A 27,098-nucleotide genomic window follows, 5' to 3' on the forward strand; every position below is an offset into this window, starting at 1 on the left:
GTGGGAGGTGAGCCAGCTGTTATTTGCGGACGACACTGCGCTTGTAGCAGGATCAGAGGAGGGATTGAGGAAGTTAGTGGCAGAGTTCGGGAGAGTGTGTGAAAGAAGAAAGCTAAAGATAAATGTGGGTAAAAGTAAGGTGATGAGATGTACAAGGGGTGAAAGTGAACATTAAGGGAGAGCGACTGGAGGAAGTGGATAGTTTTAGATACTTGGGTGCAAATGTGGCAGGAAAAGGTGGAGATAGAATGTAGATTGAGAGAAATGAGTGAATGCCTTGGTGGATTAAAAAGTGTAATGAGGAATAGACATTTGGGAATGGATGCTAAGAGGAGACTGTATGAAGGAGTGATTGTGCCAACAGCACTGTATGGGGCAGAAACATGGAACATAAGAGAGGAAGAGAGAAGGAGTTTGAATGTGTTTGAGATGAGGTGTCTGAGAAGTATGATGGGGGTTACCAGGCTGGATAGTGTGAGAAATGAGGAGGTGAGGAGGAGAACGGGCATGGAAAGGGAGTTGGGAGACAGAGTTGATGAAAGAGCATTAGGATGGTTTGGACACATGGAAAGAATGAGTGAAGAAAGACTAGTAAAAGAGGTATGGAAGGCAGATGTGGGGGGAGTGAACATGAGGGGACGTCCTATGATGAGATGGATGGATGGAGTGAAGGGGGCTTTGGGGAAGAAGGAAATGTCTGTTGAGGAAGGACGGGAGAGGACAGAAGACAGGGGTGAATGGAGAATGGTTGTATATGGATGCATGAGGTGGAATGGGCGGGGGGATGGGGGGTGAGATAGTATGTGTGAGCAAAATTTGACGCAGCCAGAAAGGATTTCTCCCCGTCCTCTCTTTTTCTGCATGGGGGGGGGGCGGAGAGTGGGGGTAATCGATTTAATGAAGCGGCCTTGCTGTGGATGTGCTGTGTCTTGCGACACTGCCTCTGACCCAGGGCAGTGGACAAGGTGCAGGGATGACCCGTCATCCAGGAGGTGCTAAGATAAGAGGGAGGGTGGAGGGGAGTGGAGTGTAGGGATGGAATGGGTGGGAATGATTTTATGCCTTTTTCTTTTTGGCTACCCCCCTTGTAAGGGGGAAAAAGCCTTGCTATATGTATGTATGTATTTGGCAAAGAATCAATATACACGAGGTGCAGATAATGACAAGAGCACATTGTTCGAAATAATAATTGCAAATTGCCGAGGATAACACAAAAAAAAGCATGTACGCTTATTTCCATTGTGATCCTCCTTAGATTGTTATTCTACACAAAGTTACACAGACAACATACGTAGGTGGGTTAAGGGGACCAGAGACAGTCATGGATAACACCAGTCAGTACACATATGACAAATAAACATTGTTATAGTTTTGCTAATATTACTAAGATGTTCGTAACACGTAGGATATTGAGACAAAAAATTGAGCACCATCACAATAAGGAACATTGCATTAAGCAAAAGGAACAACAAAATAATGCTAAATGGTAACAAAATAGTATGAGTAAGTACCATATCAGGGTAGTACCATTAATGATATACTACATTATTCTACAGCTGTATCAACATGTTGTTATAGTGAATGCTACATTGCAGCTAGGGTCACCTATTAATCAATTCTAAAATTTTATCTGTATCTCAGGACGGAGTGGGCAATTAGAATGAGCACTGGGAAGTAGTACATTATAACCTGAAGCACCAGAAGCAGGGTACAGGGGACCAGTACTCGTATGAGTAAAACAACAAGGTGATCGAGGAAAAATCCAATTACCTCGTTGCTTGGTGCCCTGATTCACCAGGCTCGTGTCATGGCCAGATCATAACTGTTTTCGGACCCTACCTGAGACATATACCATACTATGACTAGCTAAACAAACGTGGAAACAAATTTATAACATCAAACATTGTTATACTTAACTAAACTTCTGAAGGACAAAAAAAGTGTTGGAGGTCAGAACAGTTATGAGTGAACGCAATTTTGGATAACTCATGGAGTCAGGTATCCCTCACTGAGCTACTAGTACATAAAATCAAGGCTGTTCTCTGTCCATAGCTGAGACACATAGTAACCCTTGACTTTTTTCATGAAAGTAACCTTGCTATTTGACTGCTTAATGGACACAGGTAGCGAGTTCCATGGTTGAACACATGTGAAGTGAAAGCTGTTTTTGGTGAAGGGACTTGCATGAGATACAATAAAAAACCCTTGACTGTTCCGGGTTCGAATCTAAGCAGATAACGTAAAATTACAGCTCACATATGAGGGAGCAGAATCATGGACGACATTGTAAACATGGTTTAGTTTCGCTACTGGACACGATATCTTACAGGTAACATTCCTACCTTGCTAAATTGTTTTATACCAATATGACTACGTTGAGGTAAATTTAGCATGAATCTAATTGTCTTATTTTGTGCAACCTGTAGCCGAGACTGATTTTTTTCTGCTCAGACTACTGTACCAAGAGCTACAAGCTTAATCAATGTGATGTTGTAACAAGGCCGAGACCAGAAGCTTCTTTGTTTCCAAATTCAAATTTCTGGCTTTTCTGTACAAAAAATTGACTTTATGTGAACACTTGGATACAATCTTATCCGTTATGGCATTCCCTGAGAGGGACTGATCTAAGGGTATTCCAAGATAGGTTACCTCTTGTTTTGACTCTAGGACATTAACCCCACATCTGACCTGTACATCGCTGCGTTTCCTGAGGTTGAGGTTTGATGCGAAGACAATACTTTCCGTTTTGCCGAGGTGTAAAGACAGCCTGTTATCTATGAGCCAGTCCTGGACTGATGACAGTTCAACACCCAGTGCCTCCTCTACTTCAACTGGGTCCCTACCTGAGACAATTATTGCGGAGTCGTCTGCATATAGCAGTGACTTATAGTCCACCGCACCTGGCATGTCGTTAATATAGACCAGGAACAGTAGCGGTCCTATAATTGAACCTTGTGGTAGACCACAAGTTATCATTCACCTGAGTAGGCTCCATTTACCTGTACAAATTGTTTGCGACCTGTAAGGTAGGACTTGAACCAGCCAATATTCGCCACTCCTAATGCCTGAAGTTTGTTTAATAAAATATCATGGTCCACTGTGTCAAATGCCTTTTGTAGATCCAACAAAACTAAACCCGTGTACTTACCTCTGTCGCATTCCTGTTTTATTAGATCGTAAAGGTATATTAAGCTGGTGTCTGTGGAGTAATTTGTTCTAAAACCAGTTTAGTGGCTATGGTTCTGAAAAAGGAGTTGAAGTGGTTGGCTACGGTGTTCCTGTCAGAGTTAAGCTCGCCGTTTATCATGAGTCCTGACCTGTCTGCTTTGTTACCAGGCTTTGTGTGAACTTCTACTAAGTATTTCAGCGGCTTTGACCCATCGTTTTTCGCTCATATTTCCGAAATAACCATTCACATCAGTATGATATATTAGCACAGCCTAATTCACACCCTGCCATAATTTTTGACGTTATAGTGCATTCACAAGTGTATTTAATTACGGCGTTTACTCTTGATATTAAGTGTGTCGTAGCCGACACCCGTGAAGTAAATCGAACAGGTGAAGTCGTGACGTCATCACAAACTACCTCGTGTATCCCAAATTCACTTGTTCGATTTACTTCACGGGTGTCGGCTACGACACACTTAATATCAAGAGTAAACACCGTAATTAAATACACTTGTGAATGCACTATAACGTCAAAAATTATGGCAGGGTGTGAATTAGGCTGTGCTAATATACCATGCTGATGTGAATGATTATTTCGGAAATATGAGCGAAAAACGATGGGTCAAAGCCGCTGAAATACTTAGTAGGGTCTTCAGAGTTTGCCAAAGCTTCCCTGGATCGTGTTTGTTCTGGTTCACCATGTTAGTACAATAATCAGCTTTGGCTTTTTCCTTCCAATATTTCACCTGATTCCTATAGTACAGAAAGCCATCATAGTCCTCCTGTTTTCTACTTTTCCTAAATCTAGCAACAAATCTGTCTCTATCTCTTATTAAACCCAGTACTTCGTTTGTCATCCATGGGCCCGTCCTCTGTTTTATTCGTATCTCTTTGAGAGGCGCTACTCTGTCAATAATAGTAAGAAATGTGTAGGCTACTTAAACTTAGACCAGGCCCCATAAACATCGGTACAATTTAGTACTGGCGACCAGTCTGTCCTGCCCAGTTCATCTACAAAATGTTCCCGTGAGTAATGCTTCAAGTAACGAAGCTTCACTGTGTTATGTTTGTTGTAAATCGTCTTCCTAGCTTTCCTAGTACAACAAAGGAGCTTTGCCCACCGGGACTGTGTTGAGTCCATTTGGACACCACTCAGGCCAAAAGTACGGGCGCCAGCGGTTCAAAAGTGAAAAATGGGTGAAAAGGCCCAAGTTTGGAGGGGCGCCATAGCCACGCCCTTGGATCCAGGCGACTCACGTCTGCCTCGCCGTCATTTGCCCAACTCTCTCTCTCTGTGGGGTAAGTTTGGGTCAAATCGGTCACCTCCCGATTTCCGATATGTGTTCATTTTTGTAACCTGTTCCGATTGGGCCACCATATCACCCACGGGTGGAGGGATACCAATCCTGCTGCCGATTGCACTTGGACACCACTCAGGCCAAAGACACCAGCGCCATAGGCCAAGATGTGAAAAGTTAGAATAAAGACTCAACTTGGGCATGTCGCTACGCACACCCCCTTGGGTGTTTCGTACGTGTACATATATCAAAAGGATATATCTTAGGTCATGAAAGTTTTTTTTTTTTTCATTTTCTAGCTGTAGAATTCAGCAATAGCTGTTGGCCTGAGGGGTGTCCAAGTGGACTCCACAGCAGCCCTGGCCTCCCTCGACGCGAGGAGCCTGGGCCCAAGGGCGTGGCGGTGGCGCCCCTCCAAATTTGAGACTTTTCTCATATTTTTCACTTTTGGGCCTCTGGGACCCGTACTGTTGGCCTAAGCGGTGCCCAAGTGGGCTCCACAGCAACCCTGGCCGCCCTCGAGAGCTGTGGGTGAGATTGTGGGTAAATCGGAGCAGAAGCGGCTGTTCCCAGCAGATCGGGCAGCTGCCGCTGGAGTGTTGTCGCTCTACCTGCGTAGCTCGGCTACTGAGATCAATCGCAAAATTCAAATGTCGTCATTGCTGCTTATTAATATCTACATTTATTTTTTTATTAATAGGGCTCGTCAAAAGCTTTCGTTATATCGAACACAGGATAATCAGAACCTCATTGTACTAATTTTCAGTCTTACCTGGATCATCCAAATCCTCACGTAACAATTTATTTTGAAGCTGGTGACATGTTTCTGTGTGCAATTGCTGTCTTGCTACTATTCTTTGTAACTCAAGTTTGCACTTTTTGCATACAGCGCTCCACCTTTTCCTGGACTTCGAAGGGATTCTGCTAAAGTCCACTTGGCGATTCACAGTCTTCTTCCATACTTACTTTCTTTGGTAGTTTTGTGTCATCATCAAAGAAGTTCATGCCATTTCACACCTTCATCTATGTCATTTACCTATATAGCATACATTATCATAGCTAATACAGAACCTTGTGGAACACCAATTATCATTTCTTCCCAGGGCGAGTTTTTACCTCCAATTACCACCCCCCATTTTTCTCCCATGCAAGAAATCTTCCATCCATTTCAATAAATTTACTTGTACACCTCTGGTTATTTCAAGTTTTCTTAATAGCTTTTTGTGTGGTACTTTATCAAATGCCTTTTATAAATCCAGGAAAGCACAATCTGACCATCTGTTCCTTCCTTGCATTACATCTATTAACCTTGAATAAAAACAAATCAAGTTTGTGGCACATGATCTTCCTTGTCTAAAGCCAACTTGTTTTGGATTCAGTATATTGTTTTCTTCCAGATGTCTAGTCCATCTACTTTTGATGACTTTTTCACATATTTTAGGTTTTGTATTTGTAAGGGAGACTGGTCTAAAGTTTCCTGGGCCCCCTTTATATATTGGCACAATATTTGCATTTTTCCAATCTTGTGGTATCTTTCCTTTGAGTGAGCAATCTATTATATCCTTGTAAACCCACTCACACCTTGTGATGCCTATGTAGGTGTCATCATATCAAAGAGGGTAATGTCTTATGTATTTGAAATACTTCTCAAATTTGGCTTCCATGAATAAAACAAATCATTATGCAAATATTTTATTTCCATTGTTTTGTTATTTCTTTTGCACAACTTTTGTATTTCAAGAGTTCTCTGTGTGACAATGACAGCTGACAAAAAAGAAAGAAAAAAATATATATATATTATATATATATATATATATACATATATATATATATACATATATATATATATACATATATGCAAAAAGATCACAAAACCACATGATCCAATAAATGGTGATAACTACAAAGGAAACTGGAAGAGAAGTTTAATTCGCAGGCACTTTTGTGATATTTCACATCTTCACGGAAATAACACGAAAGTGCTTGGGAATTAATGTTTCCTTCTGATTTCCTTAGTGGTTAACGGCAAATATATATATATATATATATATATATTATATATATATATATATATACATATATATATATATATATATGATATATACATATATATATATATACAGTATATATATGTAAATATATATACATACACACATATATATGTCCAATATATATATATGTTTTGGACAATTGGAACAAACTGGATAATGAAATAGTATGCGCAAAAACCACTCATGAGTTTAAAAGCAAACTAGACACTGCAAGATACAACGGCGGGACACCACGAGCATAGCTCCCCTTCCCGCAAAATACAACATGGTAAATACACTAATGACAGATTACCTTTATTCTAATTTTCTAACTTTCCAAATAACTTTAAATATACATAAGTCCACTACTAATTCTCAACTGCTTTAGTTGTAGCCTCTAACTCCTCATTTCTTATCTCTTCTGTCTTTGGTATTGACCCACCCTTTATGCACAATATCTGAATTTATTTTCCATATAACTGGAAGCTTTTCACTCTCATAAGCTTATTTGACACTCCCCTAAACAATTTATATATATATATATATATATATATATATATATATATATATATATATATATATATATATATAAATATATAAAAATATATATATAAATATATATATATGTATTCCACTGGACTACAACCTCGTTCACAGTCTGCACTAAATGCTAGGTTCTTCCAATGCCCTCTCCTGTGTGGATCCTCAGATGATGTGTGCGAGATCCCTTTCTTGATAAAACAGAATCACAAAGGTCACACTGGAAAGGCTTCTCTCCTGAGTGGGTCCTCATATGGTGTGTAAAAGAATTCCTTCTGAGAAAGCAGAATCACAAAGGTCACATCAAAAAGGTTTCTCTCCTGTGTGGGTCATCACGTGATATTTGAGATTTTGGAAAAAAAAAAAACATTATATGTATTGCACAGGCCACACTGGAATGGCTTCTTTCTCGAGTGGATCACACAGGCCGCACAAGAATGGATTCTCTCCTGTGTGGATTGTAACATGATCTTTGAGGTAATTCTTTTGAAAGCTTTACTATACTATGTGAGTCTTCATATGCTGTGCGAGATAAAATTTGAGTGAGAAAGCAGAATCACAAAAGTCACAATGGAAAGGCTTCTCTCCTGTGTGGATTCTCATATGCTGCGTGAGAGAGACATTTTTTGCGAAAGCAGAATCACAAAGGTCACACTGGAAAGGCTTCTCTCCTGTGTGGGTCATCATGTGATATTTGAGGCGATTCTTTTCTGAGAAAGCTGCATCACACAGGCCACATTGGAAAGGCTTCTCTCCTGTGTGGGTCCTCTTATGCACTGTGAGGGAAGACCTGTGTGAGAAAGCAGAATTACAAAAATCACACTGGAAGGGCTTCTCTCCTGTGTGGATCCTCATATGAATTTTGAGAGTAGCCTTTTCTGAAAACACAGAATTGCACAGGTCACACTGGAAAGGCTTTTCTCCTGTGTGGGTCCTCATATGTTTTTTGTGATTTCTCTTTTGTGAGAAAGCAGAATCACAAAGGACACACTGGAAAGGCTTGTCTCCTGTGTGAATTTTCATATGATTTTTGAGTTGACTCTTTCGTGTAAAAGCAGAATCACACAGGACACACTGGAAAGGCTTCTCTCCTGTGTGGGTCCTCATATGTTCTGTGAGAGCAAACTGTTGTGAAAAAGCTGTATCACAAAGGTCACACTGGAAAGGCTTCTCTCCTGTGTGGGTCCTCATATGTCGTGTAAGACTGCCCTTTTGTGAGAAAGCAGAATCACAAAGGTCACACTGGAAAGGCTTATCACCTGTGTGGGTCCTCATATGCCGTGTTAGAGAGCCTTTTTGTGAGAAAGCAGAATCACAAAGTTCACACTGGAAAGGCTTCACTTCTGAATGGATCATCATGTGATCTTTGAGATGTCTTTTGTGCCATTGGAGATTTCCTTTCTGTGAGAAAGTAGAATCACACAGATCATACTGGAAAGTCTTGTCTCCGGTATGAGTCATCATGTGATATCCAAGATAACTTGTGGTATAACTGTGCCACAGTTGTCATACCAGATTCTTTTCATCGCATGACACATATGGAATCTACAGATGGCTCTTCAAAAGGCATGGTGATAATCACTCTCATCCTGAAAAAAAAAAAAAAAAAATGTAATTATAAGATTGACATTTGGAATATGCTGTTTCTGTATGGTCACCGAATCTCATTAAAGACATTGACAGACTGGAAAAAGTACAACGGCGAGCCATAAAACTGATTCCAAATATCAAAAATAAATCATACGAAAATTGACTAAAGCACATGAATCTGTTTTCCCTAAAAAAGCATAGACTCAGAGGTGACTTGATACAGGTCTTTAAGATTTTAAAAGGAATTGACAACATAAAAAAAAAGAAAAAAATTTCACATTGAATGAGAATCGGACAAGAAACAATGGTCTCAAACTGTCCAGAAATAGATTCAATTTGGTAGTAGGTAGAAACAACTTTGCCAACCGTGTAGTTAAAGAATGGAATAAACTTCCTGCACAGGTAGTGCAATGTAGTTCAGTTCGAAGCTTTAAGAATCAGTTAGATAAATACCTAAGTAAGATGCTGTAATGATTATAATTTATCTTATATTATTTGTTTTTGTTTTGTTATCATTTGTCTGTCTGATTTTCATTTATTATTAGTTATATGTGAATTTATCATTATTTACTATTTACCTATTAGTTTATTATGAAACTATACCTATGCATTTATCTATGTATTTTATTTGTTATTTACATTGTTATAGTTTTTATTTATTATTTTATTATTAATATGATTTTTTTTTCGCATCCGACCTAGATATGGATCAAAAGGTCTCCTGTCGGCATGCTCCACCTTTGTAATCTTTCTGAAACTGTGTAATACACTGTAATAAAATCGTGGATATTTCATATACAAATAATTTCATACTCAAGTCCCTTTGTACCTAAACAGACCCTTTGTACATCCCATCACCTGACATAGATTAGGTAGAAATACTAACATCTATGGTACTATGACATTATAAAGGGTTTCAAAGGCAGAGCATCCCAATAGGAGACAATTGGTCCTTAACAAGGTCAGACAGTGGCAGCGCCGGGGGGGGGAGGCTTTAGCCCCCCCCCAAAAAAAAAAGGTGGCCAGCCCCCCCAACTGAAATGAGCAAATTGAAAATTTAAAACACTCATTGAAATAATTTTATTAAGTGTAATTTTTAATTGCCAGGGCTAAAGATTTGTCAGCCATCAGTGCTAACCCTACCATTAACCCCCTCCCCTTCTGAAATGAGGATAATATGTGTATCATCATATTACTATTAACCCCCCCCAAAACAATTTGCTCAGCCCCCCCTTAGCCTCCCCAACTAAAACTTCCTAGCGCCGCCGCTGAGGTCAGATGTGGGAAAAAAGTACATCAAGGAATGAAACAATGACAGATAATAAACAAAAATAATAATACTGCATTTTACTTTATTAGAAATATGCTGAAAATCACTGAATAGCTAAATGCATACTCAACCCACCACAACCAGAAGGACTCAAATTTTGCTCTAACTTTCTTCATCACATCACAAGATTTGGGAATGGCCCAGCTGGCCAAAGCAGTCATATTTAACCCATTAAACTCCGATGACAATATTCTTGTCATTGGGTCAAATAAAACAAAAAATCATAAAACACCAAAATGTTTGATCAAACACCAGAAAAATATGACGTCACTCCTCGCGAGCGAAACGAGGAGGACTGACGTCATATTTTTCTGGTGTTTGATAAAACATTTTGGTGTTTTATGATTTTTTGTTTTATTTGACCCAATGACAAGAATATTGTCATCGGAGTTTAATGGGTTAACAAAAGGTCATCACATTCCACGTTTGGGCTCACAAGACCTGAATTTATACATGACCTACTCTAAGAAGGTTTATTCATCTCACTCACCTGACTCAAATAATAATGTAAATCACTTTACAAAGGATTACAAAAGAGGGGCATGCCAACAGGAGACCTTTTGGTCCATAACTAGGTCAGATGCAAGAAGAAAAAACAAAAAATAAGTGGTGTACCTGTGTTATTACTTTAGCAAAACATATTAAATTTATCTAAGAAATTGTAAAGTTACTACCCATATTTTTTACTGTCACATTAATAGAATACATTGACTAATAGGGGAATATATATATATTATATACACACACATATATATATACATATATATATACATATATATATACATATGTATATATACATATACATATATATACATATATATTTGTTGTGTCATTTTGACAAATGGAAATAAGCTACACCACAAGGACTTGAACCTTTGCCGTAGCAACTGCTTATTCTGAAACAAAGGCAATAGCATCAAGCCACCCAGGCCGTACAAAAGGAACCACCCGATTCCCAACCTGGAGGTTCCCTGACGGTACTAGGGCAGCTTGGTCTCTATTCTAATCTCACCGAGTATCTATTATGGCTACCCACCCTACAAGTTGTAGAATCTGGCTTCCACAAAATAGGTATTCATTAAATCCAACTTCTACTGTAGTAGTTGTGGTCCAATCAGGAGACAACATATTATTTTGAGGAAAGTCTTGCTAGCTGACACACCTAGTCAAAATCAACTGGGGCAGACACAGATGACACAACATCAGAGGCCTGACCTATACCCAAGCTGGAAGCGATCTGGACATATAGGTCATATGATCTGCATCCAATATCTATGTAAGATTTGATATGGAAAGGTATAACTTCTCATACTATAAATCAATGACTTGTAAATAATACAACATAGATTTGTGCAGCGAATATCAAGAAAGTTTTTACTTGCTAGAATATCATAATCAGTGCAGTGTGAATTCAGAGCAAACTCCATAAATTCTTGATTATCATACTGACAAAGACAAAATGGAGCCCCTTCCTCCTATAAAAATGTAAGAACAATGAAAGCATACAGGATACACACATTGATATATAAGAAAATACTTGCCAGTCTCTCTCTCTCTCTTTTTACATTATTACCAACATTAATACTAATTTGCAATACTTACATGGTATTCAAAATACTTAATAATAAGAACTACCTAATGATAGAGGTAAAAGCTGCAGCTGCAAGACCTGACCAGTACTTACCTAACCTACACCCTAGGTAAACATACTGATGTTTGCCCATATATATATATATACATACATATATATACATATATATATATATAATATATATATATATATATGTATATATATGTATATATGTATACATTTATCTACATATATATATATTACAGGTGAAAAATGTAATCACACATTTGTCAATCACATGAAAACCACTGTTGGAGTAAAAAAGACTGGAGATGGGGAATCTATATATTTCGGTTGCAAATTCTGCAATCCTCTTCAGTAGATCTACTGGAGAGGATTGCAGTTTTCAATTGAAATATTGTGGTAATTATTGTTTGGGAATTGCTTATTTACCTTAGTCTTGGTGATTTCTCTCAAAACTTGTTTGATTTCGATTCAGGAACCATTCCTGAAACTTCAAACCACACTATCGTAACTTTAATTAAGATACGATTAATCTCCCCTCCCCTTTATTGATTGAATCTATGAGGTAATTTTGGTTTAAAAATTGGGAAACTTTGAGAATTTGCTTAAAGTTAACTTGTGGTTTTGAGCCTTTTTCGATCTCGTAAGGAGTCCCGCTGAATACGGCTACCATCGTCGACCAAGACAGATTACCCAGAGCTGAACTATACACTTCTGTCAAGAAACCTGACGGCAAGGGACTCTTCACATCTTCACTTTAGAAGCCTCCAAGTAATTTTTTATTTCAGACAATTAGTCTGAGAAAGCAACCAATTAAGTTCTCGGACTATCCTACTGATTATAATTATACCAAATTACCATAATATATAGATTCCGCGTCTCCAGTCTTTTTTACTCCAAAAGTGGTTTTCAAGTGACATATATATATATATATATATAATATATATATATATATATATATAGATATTTATATATGTGTGCATGTGTGTGTGTGTGTGTGTGTGTGTGTGTGTATTCACTCTTCACTCTTGGTCTTTGGATCACGTGTTGGACTCGTGATCGACAGCTATTTCCCTCCTGGAAGAGAGCTCAGAGCTCGTAGGTCCGATCTATGGGTAATGCTATGACCTTGCACACACACACACACCCAACTCCCCGCCCATGAGAGTCAGAGTAACGACCCGAAGCGCAGCGGTACCGAAATAATTTCGGCCCTGGGCAGGATTCGAACCAAGACCTGCAGGCCACTATAGTGGCAGTTCAGCGCTCTACCAACTACGCCACCGTGTGTGTGTGTGTATTCACCTCGGATCTGCTGCAGCCTCTTTTCGAGACAGCCAGACACCACCCTACGGCAGTGAGCTCAGAGCTCATTATTAGCAGATCTCTGGGTAGGTCTGAGACCACTCACACTCCACACACCGGGAATGCAAGGTCACAACTCCTTGACTAAAGTCCCGTACCTACTCGCTGCTAGGTGAACAGGGGCTACACGTGAAAGGAGACAAACCCAACTTGTCTCCGCCCGGCCGGGGAATCGAACCCCGGTTCTCCGGCTTGTGAGGCCAGTGTGTGTGTGTGTGTGTGTGTGTGTGTTTACCTAGTTTACCTAGTTGTATTTCACGGGAAGGAGAGCTACGCTCGTGGGGTCCCGTCTCCATATCTCATTTTATCTAAACTATTTTTAAATTCATGTATTGTTCTTGCACACACTATTTTTTCATCCAACTTGTTCCAACTGTCTATTACTCTGTGAGGAAAGCTGTTCTTTTTCAGATCTTTTCTATAGCTGTCCTTCTTGATTTTCCTTCCGTGTCCTCTTGTGTTTCCATCATCCCATTTTATCAGATTCTCTCTATCAATAACTTCTATGCCTTTCATGATTCTGTAAATAGCTATCAAATCTCCTCTCTCTCTTCTTTGCTCTAATGTCTGTAGTTCAAGTTTTGCTAGTCTCTCTTCATATGATAGTTTTGAGAGTGTTGGTGCCAATTTTGTAATTGCTCTTTGTATTCTTTCAAGTTTTTTATACATTTTTTTGTACTTGATGACCATACTGTTACTGCATATTCCAATCTTGGTCTTATCAGAGTTGTTAGAATTTTCTTCACCATTTCTTCATCCAGGTATGCAAATGCCACTTTGATTGTTCTTATCAAATTATAAGTTTCTCCAAAAATCTTATTTATATGTTTCTCAGGTGACATATTATTCATAACAATGACTCCCAGGTCCTTCTCATTCTCTACTTTTTTTATTCCTTCTTCTCCCAATTTATATGATCCTATTATTCTGTTTTTGCTTTTTCCAAATTCCATTATACTACACTTTTTAGTGTTGAACTCCATCTCCCACTTCCTACTCCATTCCTGTACTTTGTTCAGATCATTCTGTAGTGACTCACAATCTTCATCCGTTTTCACTTTTTTCAACAGTTTGTGTGTGTGTGTGTGTGAATATGTATGTATATATTTCTAATACCTACTGGCGTCACTACTAGTTTGCGGTACTTATATACGGAGTTCGGAATACAATGATAAGAGCTTGCCGATGACACAGGAAAGTGCAGCCGTGAGAATGGTAAACATCAGAAAGCCAAACACAATGCCAAATGGGAATTGAAGTGTAGCAAGTGATAGGAACACACAACTCATGCATTAATCTATCTTACCACTATATGATTGCACTTACGAATTCGAGAAGAAAGCACACTTGTTTGCCCTGTACAAAGCACAGCCACCAAACAAAGCTCTACAAATAGCTGTACGAATGTAACTCCAGGCTTGTCGGCTATGGCGTGAAATGTAAACACACATGATTTAGGGCGTAGGTGTAGGTTTTCTATTTCCTATTTCTAGTTTCTATTCTGTGTTATGGATATTAGATTTTCATATAATTCATATTTCATAATTCATATCCTGGACATTATATCTCATTCTACATTTCCTGTTTTCCGATTTCTATTCTATATTTATATTTGCGTATATTTGTATTTTATATTTCTGTATTTATTTTGTATCTGCATTTATGTATTTCTATTCTACATTTCTGTTTCTAGTTTATTTTGTAAACGTGATTTGATTCTATCCTATGTAATCATTGTACATCCAAATATGTCTCATCCAATATAGTAATAAATGATATAGTAACGGTAATATCGCGTTTCTTACTCTTTTTCGCAAATAAACAATGAAATACTTTTTAAGAAATAAACATATTTCCCAAAGGACTGTGAGAGTAGGTATTCACCCATTTAATCTTCTGGACAATTACTGTAGTCCTCCTCTAATAAGTCTTCTTGTGAAAAATAAGTATGGACATTTAGTCCTCAAGTTAGAATAGGGTAATCAGCTTAAAACATAAGTATTTATTATTTTATTATCAATGGGTGATTTAATATAACCATATATAAATGATAAGAATAGGAGGATTAGAGGCTCTAGGGCACCTTATACTTCACACCTGGTGTGACATATACCAAGCTGATTAATGTGCTGCTAAAATGAGGTATATAAAAATATATATATTTTTGTGACATTGTAGTAGTTTTAGTTCGGAACAACGGCAGGACAAATGAAATTCAACCCAAAAGATTATCTAATCTCTTCTTTTTTTCTCTCTCTCTTTGTAATTAGCCACAAAGTGCGACACTAGAAGTGTCACATGAGAAATATAGGTGAAGCTCGGACTAAGGAGGACACAGCTTAGTGGAGCTGCTTAGTTGTAGCTGGACGGGGAGCCTAACGTCAGAGGGGCGGTAACAGTTGATGACGGCGAGGCTCGATGACTGGACGAGGAGATGTTGTTTGAGCGCTGGTCGGTACTGTTCTGAATTCTGAATTCCTAGGAAAGACCACCCGCTTGCGCGGTATCGGTTTTTGTGGGAGGGGAAGAATGTCTGTAAGAAAATGAAAAGATAGTAGCGTATAAAAGAGGGTTATTGCCACCGGGCGAATTAGCGAGCGATTTGGGGCAGTTTGTGGTCGTGGCTTGGGAGAAATGGACTGGGAGCTTGGACGGCGGCGCCGACGCCGGGATTAAAAACAGATTACAATAACCATAAGTTCAGAAAATTGTAGGAGGCGTAGTAGGAGAGAAAGGTGGAAAAACGGAAAAATCTTTAGTGGGAGGTAAACTGAAATGAGAAGATGTAGTATAAGATAAAGTTCGAAAGGAAGCTAATTTTAGCCGAAGAAAAAGTAAGTGTAGATGTTTGTGCGTGGGCCGTGGCTGTGTTCGTAGGAGGTGTTTGTGTGTATCTTACGGGAAGTGAATAGAGTTCACTTCCCGCGTGTAGAGCGCGTTCCTGATTAGCCCCAGGTAAGGCATGAGATCTCTTGCTTTTTCCTAGGTTAGGTTGGAGTTGTTTGTGTATGCTTGTAGCCTGTCAATTAATGGGCTACATGCAATATTATTATTACTATTATTATTACAACTTAATCATTATTGCTATCACCAAAGCTGGTGAAGGGGTGAATTGTTAATAGGTACGGTTATACACGTCTTATCGTGTACACCGCACGTGGGACGAGCGCAGGTGACAGATAGTCTGCGGTGTGGTCTAGGTGTAATGTGTTGTATCAGGTGTTTGTGTCTGTCGTGCAGTTTTTCTAGGTGTCTTGAGTGAAGCTTGTGTTTGTGTTGGTTGAGTGGACGGATGTTGGAAATTCAGTGTAGAGACTCAGTAGTTACTGTTTTGAGTGATATGGTCGTTGGCTGCCCTATCTAACGGTCGCCCGCAGCTCAGCGTAGTTAGTAAGGAAGGTCGCGCGTCTCTCGAGTCCGCTTTGCTGGTTCCTGATTGGCTAGCGCATATTCACCGCTTGCCAACTATGGGAACTATAAAAGGCAAGCTCAGGAGGTTTCTTTGATCAGTGTGTGACGGGTCGTAGGATGCGTCATGTCACTACAACATCACTTAGATATTTTGTTGATTATTCACCAATCTTAATGTGAAACAACGTGTATGTCACAAGTCAATTAACATCTTGTATTTGATTAAAGGGTTTGGTTGAGAATTAGTTGAGTGCATTGAACTCGAATTCAGTTCACATACAAATACTTAAATTATAGTACTCATGGTCATAGGGCAAATTATCTAATTAATAGTCAATTAAGAGTAGTTTTTGTTTTGATAATTGAAAACAATTGATAATTTTTGTTCAAGAGGAATGAACAATTAGCAATTAACTGTGAATTCAGTACACATGCTCTCATCATTCATGTTCCATAGAAAGTGTATAAAGTCCACCCAGGAAGGTAGTTGTCCATCGACATGCTTCCTTTTATTTACCTTATTTGTACTTCATCCAGTTTGTTTATTGTGAATTCCTTGTTCTAATTTGTTACCTCCGACCCTTCAAGTCCATATTTTGGTCCCATGGTACTCCGCCGTGATGAATGGTCCCATTTCCATTCGACATTCCCTTATGAGAGCCTGACTGATAACCAGAATCCCAAAGCTTTTAACGCTGCCCGACGTGCGATGTTGCGTCATAATAATCGCATTATAAAGAATAAAGTCAGTGCTCAATTGTTCGTTCTCTTTCACCGGTGTATTTTGATAACCATAGAAAATTGATGAAGCCAGTTTAGAGAGAATGGAAATGACGTAGGTATGACTACAATAAATATAATCAAGATGGTGACGTCGGCATCATCAAGTACCCACTTGTTCCTCTTGACACCTACGTAGGCGTCACCGTATGGAAGTGGTTAATACCAATATTCCGAAGAAATTTCCGAAAAAAGAAAGTTATGTAGAGATAATTCTTTATTATGACAAGTGGTATAATCCTTTCAATACAAAATGTATGTATACACATACATATAATATAAAGTACATTATTTTCAATACAATGTAATATCATAATTCATCATAAAGATTATTCACTTTCATAAATTTACGATTATGTAAGACAGTACAATTATCGTTACTTGTTAATATTCTAGCATAGATATTAAGCATAAGGAACACGTTTTATTGACTTTTTCAGTTCATGATGACAAACTTCCTCCAACACGACGGAGGACAAGTATTTAGGTCTATTCTGAAGTTGCACATGTTTCCGCTTAACTCATTTCTAAGGTGGGTTTCCGGCTTCTGTATGCAACTTTAGAGTTTCAGTTGTACAATTCTCCTGATGACAATTGCTCGCCAAATCAATGGATGTTTAGTAGTGCCAACTAGAACACGGAATTTGTTGTTCCAGGCTTCGGAAAGATCATTTGTTCTTTCTTCATCACTCAATGTTGTCGAGTTAACATTCCTGGTTTTAGGTGAATACTAAGGAGTACAACGTTGAAAGCGAAAAAAAATCCTCTTGGAGCGTGAATCTTTTTATAACTATGTACAAACGTAGATTCAAAATAGTCAACTAAATCGGATGCTTCGACAGGAGCAATTTCACCTAGATGATTAAACCCTTTATCTACCGGCAGGAACGCTAAGGCGTTAAAATTTCCACATAACAAACGGAAATCCTCCTCATCTCTATACAGCACTGGAAGTCCAATATTTTGAATTTTACGCCACGCTCACTGCGCCAGACTACCCACTAATCTCTACGGTCAGGTCTAGATTCCGTACTCGCTAGTAGATGACGTCACGTTTTTGTGTTATCACTTCGGGCAATGTCGGGTATTTTCGGAAGTTTCCGAAGTCCGATGTGACGGAAGAGATTCAGAGGCCCAAATAAAACGCAATATTAGACTTCAAGCTTCTTCTATGGAAGAAAATTGAAATATCAAAACTTATAAAAAAAAAAAAATCACGTGGAATGATTAATTATATAATATAGAAATATATTACTATTAATGGGTGGACGTTTTTTACATTAAAAAAGTTTGAACTGCTAGGAAAAGACAAGAGACTTGATTTTTTTTATATAAAATTTGTCTTATTTTTATTTACAGCAAGACAATATTAAAATACATGTGGAAAATCTCTATTAAAATACATGTATGTGGAAAATCACTTATTCTTATTTGCAGCAGCACAGTTAAAATACATGTAGGCCTATACATGTAGGTGGTAAAAACACTTTATTCTTATTTGCAGCACAATTCTCAATCATCCTTGCATATGATCCCGTGACGTCATCTATTAGCGAGTATGGAATCTAGACCTGACCTAATCTCTACAGCTTCGAATGTGGATTTAACGGCATTATGAACTGCAAGCTCAAAGACAATAACTACTGTATCCGGAAACAGTTAATGCCCTTTTGCCTTCGCATCTTCACACAAAATGTCCAAAAACGACGAATAGGTAGCCTCGGTCAATATGTTCGAATTATATTTTTGTTTTCAGTTTAAAAAAATAAAAATAAAGTAAAATAAATTCATAATAATTATTGCAGTCTTTGATCAAAGAAATTAGTTCTTGCCCTTTGATCAATGAAAACAATACGAATTACTCGATGGTAAACTCAACTCATGTTTATTGCGGTCTTTGATCAAAACAATTAATTTTTGCTCTTTGATCAGTGAAAGCAGTGCAAATCACTTGTTGGTAAACTCAAATTAAATAATGAAGTCTGATTTTTGTAGTCGTTGACCAAAGCTTGTTGGATAACTCAACTTCATTTTTCTTTTCTTATTTAAGTTTTAGAAGTATATAATTTTTATTGACATGAGCCAAAAGAAAAGACAAAGTGCTGCATTTCAAACTATTAGTCTTGGAAATGAAATAATCCATCGTGCACATAGACTTTTGTGTACTGCCTGGTATTAATCTAAAACCAATGTATCTAATCTGCCATGATTATCAAAGATAAGAAATATGCCCAAACATGTATCACAGATCGATATGCCCTGAAATATCCATGTATCACGCGGAATAAATTTCTAGTTTATTTGATTTCAACGAACAATTTTAGAATACTAATTAGTGGAGGACTAATTTTCAGACGACTAAATGTCCATTCGTAGAAATAACATCCTTCACAAACAAATCGTTAAAAAAGTGCTTCATCATCACACATGCATTCATACATACACACACAGATACATATATGTTACACAAATAATGCATTCATACATACACATAGAAACTATTGATAGAGAGGATCTGATGAAATGGAATAACAACTTTCCCCACAGAGTAATAGACACTTGGATCAAGTTAGATGAGAAATTGGTGTGTGCAATAACAATACATGAATTTAAAAACAGTCCAGATAAAAAGAGATATGAAGACGGGACACCACGAGCATAGCTCCCCTTCCCGTAAAATGCAACTAGGTAAATACACACGTATATACACATTGTTGCGAAGGTATATTAGGTTATGTAAGCATTATTTGTATTACATTGGTACGCATCGTGGGCCACCCAGCGAGTTTATGCCCAAACCGGGTCTGCGTGCACAAGAGTTCCCAAGAGATAACCCGAAGCTAAACGTGTTTCCTCTTGCCTCGTATTCCTACTCTTAATTCTGCAGTGTGACTTAATTCATTTAGTGTCAGGTGATGGGGAGTCCTAAGACCACGTAGTGACGGAATCAAATTATGTGCAGTGTTAAGTACGGTAGATAAGTTGTATTGCGTAGTCTATTGAAGGGGGTGTCAGCTTCCCTTCGCGAAATCTAATATCTTAATGGGTTTTGTTATAGTGATATCGTGACTTGTGTGTATTTACGGATTTATTGTGATCACGGTGTAGTGTATGTTGCTCAAGTGGTAAAATTGGGATAGTGATTGTGTTCACACGGTGTACGATAAGTTTCGAAATGCATGGCAAAAGAAAACTTAGGGTATCTTTTCTCCCTCTAGAAGTAGCCGTTCGTGGATGCGAATCCCCACGGCAAGCCTACGGGGTTGTGTAATCATCTTTTTATACGCCTTCAGAAGCGAGTAGAGTAGATGAACGTTTCACTGCTGTCAAAAGTGGGATTAATGGGATTAGACTGAATTTTCATTGAATGACGTGGTTTCCGTTCGCTGGTAGTTAGGAAGTAGAGACAAGATGGCTGACCGTACCACAGACAAGATGGCTGACCGTAACCATGGCGACGACGTGCTCACGAGTGCTAACGCAGAAAGTTAGTTGCGTAACGAAGACCATGCCGAAGTAGTGAATTATTTAGAAACGATAATGGGGGAAATGGAAGAACAGTTACAAGACGACAAGCTATCTTTTAGTGATATCACGTCTAACTTTGGTACTGAACGCCTGTCTCCAGGATTTTATTAGAAATTCTTCCTAAGCACCAAAAGAGTGCAAAAACAACTATGCCCTGTTCAATAATCAAAGTCAGAGGGAGGAAAAATCTAAACGGTTTCTAATTTTGTTGTTTATGTGATTCATTGAACTAAAATTTCGTTCACAGTCTGCACTGGATGCTAGGTTACTCTAATGCCCCTCAACATTGCCACATGACAGAACTGTTTATTCAGAAGAGCAAATACCACCATTTGTAATACATTTTTATATCACTCTGGAATTAATTTACACAGAAAATTTCAAATCATTAAAATGATCAATTATTTCTGTAGTATCTGCCAGTAAAAACCAAGATATGCAAGACAAAGGGCATTAACATGCTCATTACCAAATGAGAAATTACAATATGGAATAAAGATATCATTGACCGTTCTTGTGCCTCATCCTCAGGGAATCTGTCATGTAAACAGGTGAAGCAGTTTTCCATATTTCATCCAGCCATTCACTAGCAGCATGCAGTTCATTTGTATCTCATACCCTTTGCTTCCTTTGAATTTGACATGGTGCTTCAGTTCTTTGCAATTTTGTTATTTGGAAAACGTTTTTTATATATATATATGTATATATATTTTTTTTTACAAATGACTAGACTACAGAATACAGACCATATCCATCATTTACCAAATGCGGATGTCGCCTTGCTTTTTCCTTTGTTTCCCTTTCAAGTTGTGTCAAGTAGAAGGTCGAGATGGTCCTGTTATGATACGGTTCGGGCAAGCCAGGGAAATGAAACTCACAACAATGACACTACGCACTCGGCTTTTAATCAGCTCTAAACTCGTAAATGGAAAACCTACGGCTGCGTATCCACCGAGCGAGTCAGGGCCGATTCTCGTCAAATGCTGTGAATTCGAATAGCTGGAAGAAGACTTTGTTTGCAACATTCTAGACTTGCCTAAGAATATTTCAACAATCTGTCTAACATTTGTAAAGGTTTAGCTCCTTTCATTTCGCCATTCGGTCTCTCAATACGTGACGCAAAGCCAATTTGACATTTGAAGATTGAAAAAACGAAATATTGTAACCGAAGTCGTTTCTACCCAAACGAACTCGCAGCGGTTGATGAGAATCTGACGAGACTCGCTTGCTCGGTGGAAACGCAGCCTAAGAGCAAAGGGGAACTTGAAGCTTGGAGAAGAGTACTTCTTGGAGAGAAGAGTTACTTGAAGATGTCGTGTCCTGGGGTGAACTGCTCGTCTCGGCTTGGTGCCCCTCCTTATAAAGGAGGCCGGTGTGGAACCAGGCGAAGTTTCCGGGCTCTTGATTGGTCGAGTCGTATGCCGACCGGTCTTCGGCGATTTTTCCGAGCTCCTGATTGGTCGTCTCATACACTGAATCACCCCCACCCCCTTTAAATATACTATATCAATTGTTACACTTATTATTATTAGCATACACGATCACATTAGGAAGGGTGCATTCACCGGGATGTGCATACGTGTATTACATACGTATGCACATCTTGTGAATGTATGAGTGTGTGTGTGTGATTAAACCCACACACACTCATACATCAAACACCCTAGAAAGGGGCTAGGTACAAAACCCCGTGGGAACTTAATTCCCAAAATACATAGAATAGAATAGAATGTGTCACGGCCAATCTGGTTTAGACCAGTGCCGCGTCGCCACAGGCTCATCCAGCGGCTCCCGTTTCCCAAATCGTAATTTTAGCTTCCAATCTTTGCTTTGGCCTTCTTTCAGTGTTGCACTTCCAAAGCTCTATTAGTAGCCTTTTATTATTTTTATTGGCATCTTCTTCAGTTGTTATTATTGAACAGAAAGTCTCAGTAGGACACTCCATTTTTTTTTATATATATATATAAAATTTTATCTAAATAAAAAAAAATTAATCGCGCCACTAATTTCAGAATACGGCCAAAAGGGTTACAACCGTCGACCGTGAGCTGTAGGTGTTTTTGTGAAGAATCTTTGTCCAACGACAAAGTTTATCAGTTTTGAAAATTTCCTGGCGTTTTTATGACCACCTTCCGAAATTTTGTTGCCTTTATGATTGACCTAACGAAAAAGAGAAGGAGAGAGAGAAAGAGAGAGAGAAAGAGAGAGAATTTGACGAAAACGTCGGGAGACTTTGACGACTCCTTTTGGAAACTGAAGGCTCCTTTAAGAGATTTTGAAGACTCCTTCGCGAGCGAAGCGAGGTACGCCGTAGGCCAAGCACACCTGGCGAAGCCAGGTCCGGATGCTTGTATTCAGAAATAAAATGTATGAGGTATTCATTTGTCAGGCCACCAGGGGGGGGGGGCGAAAGTTAAACATGCTTCTTGATTATTTCACTTGACTGAACAAGTACTGGTAATGAATAACTACTGAACACAGTACAAATCATCTCAAAACTCTATATGAAACAGTCACTGACAGATTCTCGAAATCATATCTTATGTTTTGAATTCATTATCATGAAATTACATGATTATTGTTTTTTATTAATAGATTTCAATTTCATCTTGAAAACCTTGTGTGTACACATTTTTCCCTTTGAATACTAGTTATAAAACATATGTAAGTGCACATATGCACAATTCAACAAGAACCCACTGCGTTGGATAAGAAATGAAATAGATGATATCCATATATTTCGATCACGGACTGTGATCCTCTGTGATTCCACTGAAGAGGATCACAGTCCGTGATCCAAATATATGGATATCATCTATATCATTTCTTCTTATCCAACACAGTGGGTTCTTGTTGAATTTTACGAATGTGTTACATTACTTTGTAGTTACATATGCACAAATTTAGAGGGAACATATTTTATTGCACATGTTATACTGGAATGACTTCTCTCCAGTGTGAGTCACCATGTGACGATTGAGAGACCTCTTCTGTGAGAAAGCAGAATAGCACAGGTCGCAGTGTGGGTCCTCATATGCTGTGTGAGAAAACCCTTTCTTGAGGAAGCAGAATCACAAAGGTCACAGTGGAAAGGCTTCTCTCCTGTGTGGATCCTCATATGGTGTGTGAGAGCATCCTTTTGTAAGAAAGCCTCATTGCACAGGTCACACATAAAGGGCTTCTCTCATGAGTGAATCCTAATATAACTTGTCAGAGAACCATATTTTGAGAAAGGAGAATCACAATGTCATGCTGGAAAAGCTCTCCTGGGAAGATCATCATGCAAGCTTTGAATTGATACTTCTGTGAGAAAACTTTATTGCACAGGCCACACTGGAATGGCCTTTCTCCTGTGTGGGTCCTTAGATGTGTGAGAGAATCCTTTTTTGAGAAAACAGGATCACAAAGGTCACACTGGAAAAGTTTCTCTCCTGTGTGGGTCCTCATATGGTGTGTGAGATAGCCCTTTTCTGAGGAATCAGAATCACAAATGTCACACTAGAAAGGCTTCTCTCAAGTGTGGGTCCTCATATGTTTTTTGAGATTACCCTTTCCTGAGAAAGCAGAATCACAAATATCACACTGGAAAGGCTTCTCTTTTGTGTGGGTTCTCATATGATTTTTGAGAGTACTCTTTTGTGAAAAAGAAGAATTGCAAAGGTCACACTGGAAAGGCTTCTCTCCTGTGTGGGTTCTGATATGATGTGTGAGAGCACCCTTTTGTGAGAAAGCAGAATCACAAAGGTCACACTGGAATGGCTTCTTTCCTGTGTGGATCATCATGTGAGCTTTGAGTTGATACTTTTGTCAGAAAACTTCATTGCAGTGGCCACAGTGGAATGGCTTCTCTCCTGTGTGGCTCCTTCGATGATATATGAGAGAATCCTTTCTTGAGAAAGCAGAATCACAAAGGTCACACTCGAAAGGTTTCTCTCCTGTGTGGATCCTCATATGCATTACGATGGACTTCTTTACTGTGAAAGTAGAATCACACAGGTCACAATGGAAACGTTTCTCTCCTGTGTGGGTCCTCATATGGTGTGTGAGATAGCCCTTTTGTGAGAAAGCAGAATCACAAAGGCCACACTGGAAAGGCTTCTCTCCTGTGTGGGTCCTCATATGACTTTTGAGAGTACTCTTTTCTGAGAAAGCAGAATCGCAAATGTCACATTGGAAAGGCTTCTCTCCTGTGTGGGTCCTCATATGTCTTTTGAAATTACTCTTTTCTGAGAAAGCAAAATTGCACAGGTGACACTGGAAAGGCTTCTCTACTGTGTGGGTCCTCATGTGACTTTTGAGAGTACTCTTTTGTGAGAAAGCAGAATCACAAATGTCACAATGGAAAGGCTTCTCTCCTGTGTGGGTCCTCATATGACTTTTGAGATGACTCTTTACTGAAAAAGCAGAGTTGCACAGGTCACACTGGAAAGGCCTCTCTCCTGTGTGGGTCCTCATATGAATTTTGAGATAACTCTTTTGTGAGAAAGCAGAATCACAAATGTCACAATGGAAAGGCTTCTCTCCTGTGTGGGTCCTCATATGATTTTTGAGATGACTCTCTTGTGAAAAAGCAGAACTGCACAGGTGACACTGGAAAGGCCTCTCTCTTTTGTGGGTCCTCAAATGCTGTGTGAGATGACCCTTTTGTGAGAAAACATAATCGCAAAGGTCACACTTGAAAAGGTTCTCTTCTGTGTGGGTCCTCATATGCTGTGTGAGACAGCCCTTTTGTGAGAAAGCAGAATCACAAAGACCACACTGGAAAGGCTTCATTCCTCTGTGGATCATCATGTGTTCTTTAAGGTAACTTTTGTGACATTTCAGATCACACTTTTTTGAAAAAGTAGAATCACACTGGAAATGCTTGTCTACAGTGTGGGTCATTGTGATATCTAAGATGACTCATGATATAGCTGTGCCGCAGATGTCACACTGGATTCTTTTTATTGTATGACACATATGGAGTCTAGGGATTCCTCTTCCAAAGAAATGGTGATAGTTACCCACATCCTGAAAATATATACATATATAATAATTATAAGACTGACATGTCTTTGAAATCGTGTAATACACTGCAATAGGATTGTGGATATTTCATATACAAACATTCACCCCATCACCTAACATAAAATAAGTAGAAACACTAACAGATATGGTGCTATAATATATTGCATCTTATCTTGCATGCATACACACACACACACACACACGGTTATGTTCCTGACTAAGAAGGATATAAACATGAAGAGTGTCACATATGGAAAGAATAGAGTAGAGATGATTATGATAGAAGTAGAAGACAGAGATAAGAAGAGCAGAAATTTTGTAATAAACTACGTGCCCCCAAAAACAGCCTCGTGGGAAGAGAGTGAACATAAAAATATGTTAGAAGACACAAGAATAACATTAAACAAGATAATGGAAGATGGAGGAAGAATAGTTATTATGGGCGACTTTAATTGCAAAGAAGTCTGCTGGGAAGAGATGACAGTAAAGGGTGGAGAAGACTCATGGGGAAATGTTCTACTTGAGATGATTAGTGACTACACAATGGCACAATGGATTCAAGAGAACACTAGGTATAGAAATGAAGAAGAACCATCGAGACTAGACCTAATAATCACATCAGAACCTGAAATAGTGGAAAAGATAGAATACCAGGCACCAATAAGTAAAAGTGACCACATATTGATAGAACTAGAACTAAATGAGGAAAAATACATGAAAAGAAATGAACAATATAGAAAAGGAAGATTGATGTATGAAAAAACAAATTTTGATCAAATAAGAGAATTCTTTCAAAATGAAAACTGGGAAAGAATACACAAAGAAGATACAACAGTAGAAGAGAAATGAAATATTTTGACAAAAATTTATAAAAAAAAAGAAGAAAAAAAAAAAAAAAAAGGAGTGGAAAAGTATGTCCCAAGACAAAAACAACGAAAAGAATATGTAAAGTGCTGGTACAACAAAAGTTGTAAGGAATTAAAAGACAAAAGAGATAAAGCTTGGACCAAATGGAGGGAAAACAAAAACCTGTAAAATGGAAAACATACACTAGTTATAGAAATGAATATGTACAAGTGTGCAGAGACGAAAAAAGAAAATATGAAAAAGATGTCAGAAAAATTTAAAGATCAACCAAAATGATTTTACAGATTTGTAAACAACAAACTGAAAAACAAACAAGAATTAGAGAAATTACAACAAGGAGTTGAATACACAGTGGAAATAGAAATGGCAGAAATTATGAACAAGCATTTTAAATCGGTGTTAACATGGGAGCACATACAACCTGGAGAGATCGAATGGGAAGAGAAAGTCCCCCCTATGAAAGAAATAGAAGTAACAAAGAACGAAATAATGAAACACTTGAGTAATCTTGATGTCAGAAAATCGCATGGACCAGATGAAATAGCAAACTGGATTTTGAAAGAATGCAAGAATGAACTGGCAGACAAA

At 38.5% G+C, this 27,098-nt stretch overlaps 2 protein-coding genes across 2 annotated transcripts in view; both read right to left on the reverse strand.

Moving 5' to 3' along the window:
* Positions 1–27,098, reverse strand: part of LOC143030306 (uncharacterized) — a 93,574-nt gene that overhangs the window by 14,703 nt on the left and 51,773 nt on the right. The window contains exons 9-13 of the mRNA XM_076193459.1: positions 24,453–25,537; positions 23,574–23,692; positions 21,921–22,137; positions 11,337–11,433; positions 11,136–11,230 (exon numbers count right to left, since the gene is read on the reverse strand). Coding sequence (XP_076049574.1) covers positions 11,136–11,230; positions 11,337–11,433; positions 21,921–22,137; positions 23,574–23,692; positions 24,453–25,537 — 1,613 coding nt within the window. The remainder of the gene's footprint in view (positions 1–11,135; positions 11,231–11,336; positions 11,434–21,920; positions 22,138–23,573; positions 23,693–24,452; positions 25,538–27,098) is intronic.
* Positions 7,089–14,373, reverse strand: LOC143031199 (uncharacterized). Its single transcript, XM_076194739.1, has 2 exons — positions 14,244–14,373; positions 7,089–8,627 (listed from the first exon to the last, which is right to left on the reverse strand). Exon 2 carries the CDS (start codon positions 8,500–8,502, stop codon positions 7,537–7,539), a length of 966 nt encoding a protein of 321 aa, XP_076050854.1. The 5' UTR covers positions 8,503–8,627; positions 14,244–14,373; the 3' UTR covers positions 7,089–7,536.

This window comes from Oratosquilla oratoria, chromosome 12 (genome assembly GCF_046742065.1).
Source record: "Oratosquilla oratoria isolate Oo_2021 chromosome 12, ASM4674206v1, whole genome shotgun sequence".
Taxonomy (NCBI): domain Eukaryota; kingdom Metazoa; phylum Arthropoda; class Malacostraca; order Stomatopoda; family Squillidae; genus Oratosquilla; species Oratosquilla oratoria.